At 26.0% G+C, this 8296-nt stretch overlaps 1 protein-coding gene across 1 annotated transcript; it reads left to right on the top strand.

The window, feature by feature from the left end:
• The first annotated feature begins 5636 nt into the window (after positions 1–5636).
• Positions 5637–6935, top strand: LOC127279311 (uncharacterized). The gene is made up of 2 exons (XM_051301602.1): positions 5637–6367; positions 6492–6935. The coding sequence occupies exon 1, from the start codon at positions 5815–5817 to the stop codon at positions 6340–6342; it is 528 nt and encodes a 175-aa protein (XP_051157559.1). The 5' UTR covers positions 5637–5814; the 3' UTR covers positions 6343–6367; positions 6492–6935.
• The last annotated feature ends 1361 nt before the right edge of the window (positions 6936–8296 follow it).

Genomic DNA, 8296 nt, shown 5'->3' with positions numbered 1-8296 from the left:
TGTTCAAAAAGGGTCACTTTTTGGTTTCCGGAAAAAATACATAAAAACCAAAGCAATCATAAAAATGGGACCGAAAAGTACAAAGTATCTCAGGACTTAAGTATTTACAGATGCTTATGGGTTGAAGAAACGGGTATATATACCTATTTGTGTATATACAAAAAATATAGTTTTGGAATTTCCAAATTTTTTACACAAAATTTACTATAGTAAAAACACAACCCTACTGAAAATCCCTGTATAAGATCTTGTACAATTTCCTGTACAGGATCAGCAACTGAACTTGTACTAGTTCTGACCAGTTCCTGTACAGGAAAATGCATACGAATTTTGAACAAGTTCATGTGTGAGATCTTGTACAAGATCTGGTGCAAGATCTTGTACAAGAAAGATACTTGTACAAGAAAATGTACATGATCTTGTAAAATTTCATGTATAAGTACTTGTACATGAACACGTTCATGTTCTTGCACATGTATAGTTGTAAAATTTTTTTTTTTAATAAAATTTGAGATTTTGATAATTTTTAACCACTAAGATTCGTAACTCATGCATGCTAAAAACTATTGCGCAGCTGTAAAGGTTAAAGTAAACTATAGCGCAGCCTTTGAAGTTTTTAATTTTTAGTAAAGAAAAACATGATTTAACTTGTGCAAGAACATGGATGTGTTCATGTACAAGTACTTATACATGAAATTGTACATGAACATTTTCTTGTACAAGCATCTTTCTTGTACAAGATCTTGCACCAGATCTTGTACAAGATCTCACACATGAACTTGTTCCAAATTCGTATGCATTTTCCTGTACAGGAACTGGTCAGAACTTGTACAAGTTCAGTTGCTGATCCTGTACAGGAAATTGTACAAGATCTTGTACAGGGATTTTCAGTAGGGAAGTATCACCAAACCAAAAACCGTTTTCCCACCAGTCTTTTGTCGACTTCGACAATGTTAGTTTCGATTTTCTAAAGCGTATATATCTCCGTGTGATTGAAGTGATATTTACACAAAGTAATGTAAAAAAAAATAATTTTGTCTTAGTGTATATTCTATATAAATTTGTATGTTTGTATTCTGTATTGTATATAATATGTAAATAATGACGATGTTGAAGTACGCAACATTTATGATAAACGATTTTTCAAGAAATAATTTTTTTCAATGAAAATTTTAAAAAAATTTTACTTAAAAAATATTTTTTGTAGAGCTTATTAATTAACAAATTATAAAAAAACATTTTTAAATAAACTAGGGTAAATGCACTAATTGTGGCGCGATTCGAGTCAAAACACTTTTGAAATAGAATATTCAACATTTCCATTGTATAAACTCAATTTAAGACTTATTAAACTAAAAGGTTATGTTATTTATATATTTAAAAAAATTTTTAACTTTTTAAAAATCGATTAGTTAAACAAATATGAGAAATTAAAACTAATAACGTAATTTTCTATTGCGGCGCGTTTGTATCAATTTCGGTGACCAAAATTACGTGTATTTTGATGATACTTTGCCTCTCGAAATTAGAGCCATTGGAAATCTTAAAAATGTTTCAATTGCGGCGCGGAAAAAAATTTGATCTTCAATAATTAAAATAATAATTGTTTAAATGTGCATCTTTATAATTAATTGTATAAAAAAAGATTAAAATAATTTTTTTAAAATCATTTTGCAACAGTTATATTAAATATAATAGTAAGAATAGATATTTTTTATGAATGCGCCGTAATTGATGCTCTCGTCGTAATTGGTACATTTACCCTATTTTATAATTTTCCGTGTTAAATAAAAATTAATTTCGAATCGTTGATTATAAACGTTGCGTACTTCAGCATCGTTATAATGTTTGTATTAATAAATAAATAAATAATAATAATAAATAAATCAAATAAATGGACTATATGGCCACCACGGAAACTTGGATCTTTTACCTTATTTACGGTCATATTGTAAATTAAAGCTGATGACATTTGTTAGTAAAAATATAATATTAACAAATATTAATGCTATATAATAGTTAATATTATATTTGAGACCGTTGAATTTCTCTGATTCCAACTGTACGTTTTACTTGAAAGTATGGAAAATAAATTCTTAATATATATAATTATTTTATTTTTCATACTTTTAAGTCGAACAACCTACCATAAGAATCAGAAAAATTTAAGCATCTCAAATATAATATTAAATATTATGTAACATTAATATTTATTAATATTATAATTTTACTAACATATGTCACCAGCATTAATTTACAATAGGGTCGTAAATCAAGCAAGGGACAAAATTTTTCCGAAGGTCATCTCATAATGACCCTAATGAGACTAAAAACTTCCTAAACAATCCTACAACATTTTTACTGACGTCCCTTCTTTCTACCTTTTTGATACTGCAAATTTAACCCTACACTTACTAGAATCAACCTAAAATAGGAGAAAATGGACGAAAGCGACACAGTTTAGGCTGACTGTAGGCTCTTTAGGTTCATTTCTCTATTATAGGACCCTTTATAAAAAAATTTTTCTAAAATTTAAAAATTAATTGGATTTGCTAGAAAACATATTGCAAGTAATAACATTCCTCACAGCATCAGATATCCTAGGATATTCCAAAAACATCCCTTGGATATCCTAGGGACACCCCAGAGATATCCTAAAAATACTTTAAGGATATCCAAAGTATCGGCGATTAGAATACCCTAAGGATATCCCAGGGATATCTAAGGATGTTCCTAGGACATCCCAGGGATATCCTAATCATTTCCCCGGATATTATTAGGATATCCTGTGGATATCCCTGGAATAATTTGAAAAATACATTGAAAATAGTATTCATCTACATTCTCATCAGTACATAGTATTTAACATGATTTATTTTTAAACTTATGTAATCCATTATTATTTATTAATTTGAATTATTTTATAACTAACACCATGTTTTCCAAAATTGTTTGTATTTTTTAACATTTGCATACTTCAAATTAATTTTTTTTTAAATTTTCTAAGAAATAATGACTATTTTATATTTACCCCTAAATTTTAGCAAAGTTGAAAAATTTAGGGGTAAATAGAAACAGTTGATTATTGCGATTTAATAGTATCCATATTTTCTACTACCCCATAAAATTGTTCCACGCAAGTTAAATAATAACTCAATACATAAAAAAACTGAAAGTATTGTGATTTAAAAGAAAAAACTTATATTATTGGTGAAACTTAGCAAATCTGTTTCTATTTACCCCAACTGACTACAAAATAATAAATAAAAAGGAATGAATACAATATGAATAAAATAAAATTTATGAATACAATAAATAAAAAGATATTATAGATATAATAGAATATATAATATATTAATGGAAAAATTTTGAATTTAAGGGTTGTTTTGGGGAGTGGGTTAAAATTTATTTTCGAGCAGAGAATTGTTTCAAATTGTTTTATTTATTTTTTTATTTATTATAATCAGTATTTGAGAATAAGGGTTGGATTTTTTTTAGTTTCAACTCCAATTTTCTTAATTTGACCTGATGGAGCATTTTGGACACCGGATTCATGTTCAGCGCAAAAGAATATCAATTCTTTTTAAATCTCTAAGTATACCTACTGCTTCAAATGCCAGTTTGGAAATCATTGCGTTTTTTCATCCCACATAATTACTAGATATGATATTACTTTATTTCCATCAGTGGAATTTGAATTTATACTACAAGTTGTTTTAAAAAAACAAATAATTTAGTTTGTATAACGAATAAAACAATTGTACCTAATGTTAAATAATTTTTGGTTGTTCAAAAGTACCAAATAGTTTAGTGAAACCTAAATTAAATTAATTCTTTAAAATAACTCATTATATTCGTAAAAATCAATTATTTATTTAATCAATATATTTTTTAAGAATATTTTTGTTCTTAAACAAAATATTAGCTTTATAACGTTTATTAATTGTATAAAACATTAATTGTTTGATAAAATTTTATAAAATAATTGTATAGAGAAGGTCTTCTTTCAATCATTATGTAATATAATTTTTATAAGGTTTATATAAAGTATTAAAAAAATTCTTAAAAATCTGGAAAATAATAATGAATTTAATATAATATTAATGTCTTTTTCATATATAATATAAGGAACATGTAAATACATGTCACTTATATATGTTTTTCCATTGTAGGGAAATAATAACCTAGCAACAAATTTTATCAACAAAAATAGAGTAAAACATGTAATACACTAAAACTACCTGTTTTTGTTTTGAGTACGCTTCAAACTTTCTTTGAATTTATGTAAAGAGGTTTGTCAAAAAAAGAAAAATAAACAACGCAATTTCGTTAACAAATAAATTTTGAAAAAATAGATTCAAATATTGCGTCAGAATTCTTTATATTTATATGTAAACGTTTTTGTCAATAGAGGGAAATTTTTTCTTAAGTATAAAACAAATATAAAACATTTCCCTCCTACTTAAGAAAAAACAAATACAAAACGTTAAAGTTGTAATTTTATATACAGCTTTTCATAGACAGAAAGTTTCTATAAGTCACTGATGGTGGTTGTGCACAATGAAGTTTTTAAGTATATTTATTGTTAGTTTCATTTTTGAAAAAGAAATCCTAGGAATATCATCAACAAGTAATTATTTTGATGAATTGATAAAATATCTCAAGAAGGATTCCAAATTATATCAGGTTGTATTTATTCTTGACGATGAACAAAATAAAATAGATCCAATTATGAATTCTCTTATTATAACAGTCAATTCGCATTTTCCATCTTTGAGCTTAAGTTACAGTGTACTTTTGAACAGACTTGAAAAACCACACTTAAAGTTACTTATGCGACCCAGAAGTACAACACTGTTTATTTTACAATTGAGTGACTATGAAAAGATAATTCAATTTTATAAATCTATACAGTATAAGAATGACTTAGTAAAAGACTCATCATTACCAAGATGTTTACTTGTAAAAACTTTTCCGACAACTTATGAGCACTTGGATGAATTATGGCAAAATAAGTTTTTGGACACTACTTTATTAACTTACAATAATGAATCAGTAACACTTAAACCAAATTGGAATGAATTACCTATTTTAAGTTACATAAATCCTTTTACCAACGAATCCTTTACTCAGGTGGTATCAGCAAAAAATCAATGGTTTCCAAATAAATTGTTGGATCTAAATGGATTTGAATTGAACTTCCTTAATGTATGTGATTATGAATCTGACGAAAATGAAAATATAAAGGGATTTAAATTTATCAACTTTTTAGCACAAGCGATGAATTTCAAACCAAATAAAATGATATTTTACACTAATGGTTCACTTGTTGACAGAGAAGCGGATTACTTAATTACAAGAATAAATATACATCCTGAAATGTCGATATTTATGAAACCCACTTTTCTTGCTGGTGATTTCCATGATAATATGCGAATACTAAAATACGATTATCTTAAAGCTATTATTCCAAAAGTGATTAAAAGTACTAATAATGTTAAGCTTTCATCAGAATTTTGGTATATGATTTTAATAACAATTGGTACGATTGCTATTTTACGATTGATGGCATTTTTTATGAAATTCAATAAAAATACATGGCAAACTTTTAATCTCACTCGAATTTTAATGGGAATTTCAACAACCCAAGAACCGAAGAATTGGACAGAAAGAATAATTTTTGCCTCACTATTGATTACATGCATTGTCTATACAAGTTGGTTCTATACGATAATTTTGGACATTAATTTTCGACCAATAACTTCTGAAATTTCAACTTTAGAAGAACTAGCCGCATCGGACTTGACACCAATAATGGATGATGATTTGATTTTTGCACATTCCTTCAGTGAAGCTATTAACACATTCGTGAATGATTACAAACCGCTTCAACATAACCAAGAGGAAGATTGTTTGAAAAGATTGATTAATTATCAGAATATCAGTTGTGTTCTTGTTAATGCTGCATATCATGTTAACAAGTATGAAGCTAAAAATGGCAAATCAGAAAAAGTTAAATTGAAAATCTTAGAAGAAGCTGTTGCATATTCTACTAATAGTTTCTCAGCAGTGAGTTTGTCACCTTTTATCGATCGATTTAATGAATTAATGCTTAAAGCTTCAGAATTTGGATTTCTTAAAGATTTTTATGAACCTGTTGTAGACCCAATAACTGAAATTATTGAGCCAGAACTGATTAAAAAGGAGAAACTTTTTCCCGTACTATTTGGTGCATTAATTATTGGATATTCTCTTTCGTTAATTGCTTTTATTTGTGAAATAATTACATCAAAAATTAAGAGAAAATTTTTCAACAAACCAAAATTTCGATTTGTAAATTAAAGACTGTGATGCAAAAAAACTTTTGGTAAGAAAATTTTTCACTTTAATATCTAATAAGACTTAAATTTTTTCTCAACCATTATAGTTTACGTTATTTTTAGAATGCCAAGTGCTTATTTTTTATAATGACCAAGTTTCTTTATTTGGAGATAACTTGATTAATAAAGTCAAGAACATATAGCTATATAGTTGACTTGATAAATAGAACGAAAACTTACAAATCAATTTTATGTTGGGCTGAGCACTGAAGAAAAAAACAAAAAATGGATCATTTTGGGGCTTCAATTATATGAGAAGAAATTTATGAAATATCAGAGTGAAAGTTATCAAATTTTGTTCAAACTTCGCCAAAAATGTTGTCATTGTTAGAGAAAGTATTAATACCAAAAATTATTCAAATTAATATAAAACATTTTCTCAGTTATTATAGATTTGTAAAATATTTCAACTTTTTGAGAACCTAGAAATTAAATCATAACAAAATTTTGAAACGCAAACTTGTTTAGATTGAACTTCATTATATAGACCCACTTTACAGCTAACAATTTGTTACCTTTAAATTAAATCAATTAATATTTTAATTGATTTTTGTAATAAAAATTAAGGGTCTAGGTTTTTTTTTCATTCATAATTTTCACACATAAATAAACTATTTATTTAATCTAAATATTTTTTATTTGTTTTCATAAAATATTATACTAGCATTAAATACTGCGTTATTTATATTAAATAATTTAGTTTACTTGTATCAATAAAATAAACTTTTTGTGTTAAATAATTTTTATTTGCATGAAAATTTTTTGTTTTTCTAAAATAAAATATTAGTATTAATTAATACATTATTCGTATTAAATACTTTAGTTTATTTGAATCCATGAAATTAATTTATTGTGTCAAATAATTTTTCTTTGTATCAAAAAACCAAATATTTGAGTAAAATAAATAAATAGTTTCAAATAACCTACTATATTTGTTTCAAATAAATATTTAATTGATCGAAATATTTTTTGTTTTTATAAAATATTGTATAGTAATATTAAAAACCGCTGCCAAGTTAAAGTATAAACTTTTTGTGTTCATGAAATGAACACTTTGCTTCCACATGGAGATTTTTTGTGATCAGTTTATAGTAACTTATTTAGTATTATAATAATTTTAAAACGGTGGTAAGTTGTACTTTTTGGGCGTTTGGAGAAATAGATTTTTAACATCAATAACTAAGTAATATTTTACAATAAAAGGTTCAATAATAGATCAATTGAGTCGTTTTTAAATATTCTCCAAGTTTTTCATAATATTTTTAAAGATACATAAAGATGTTTTAATAAATGATGCAAAAATGGTAAATTTTTTAAAATTTTCAATTTCAAAATGTTAATATCTCTGGATAAAATATCAGTAGGATATTCGCTAATAGGTCAAAAGATGCGTCTTGAAAAACTCTACAAAAGTAAATATATATTGATGTCAACACTTTTTTTTTAAGTTATAGGCAAAAAACATTTCTCTCTAATTTTTAAAAATTCAATAACTTAGGATAAAATATCAGTAGAATGTTCGTTAATAGCTCAAAAGATGCGTCTTAATAAACTCTACAAAATTAAAGAAAAATATTAATAGGTGTTCCAAATTTTTTTTTAAAGTTATGGGCAAAAAAACGATTTTTAAAAAATTCTAAATTCAAAAAAATAATAGTTAATCTTTATTAATATACCCTCACAGCACCAGATATCCTAGGATATTCCAAAAACATCCATTGGATATCCTAGGGATACCCTAGGGATATCCTAAGGATACTTTAAGGACATCCAAAGTAGCGGCGGTTAGGATATCCTAGGGATATCTAAGGATGTCCCTAGGACGTCCCAGGGAACATATTTTTTGGATGTATTTATAATGTATTTCCAAGATATCTAAAATGATTTACCTTGTCTACAAGTATTCTTTTTTCTAC

This window comes from Leptopilina boulardi, unplaced genomic scaffold (assembly GCF_019393585.1).
Source record: "Leptopilina boulardi isolate dan_hultmark-lab unplaced genomic scaffold, ZJU_Lbou_2.1 LbouV2_214, whole genome shotgun sequence".
In the NCBI taxonomy this organism is placed as follows: Eukaryota; Metazoa; Arthropoda; class Insecta; order Hymenoptera; family Figitidae; genus Leptopilina; species Leptopilina boulardi.
The sequence above is the reverse complement of the archived record's forward strand: the minus strand, read 5'-3'. Positions and strand labels throughout refer to the sequence as shown.

Bases quoted from the DNA above. Each gene is read 5' to 3' on its own strand.
- LOC127279311 (XM_051301602.1), top strand. From the start codon at position 5,815: ATGGATGATGATTTGATTTTTGCACATTCCTTCAGTGAAGCTATTAAC.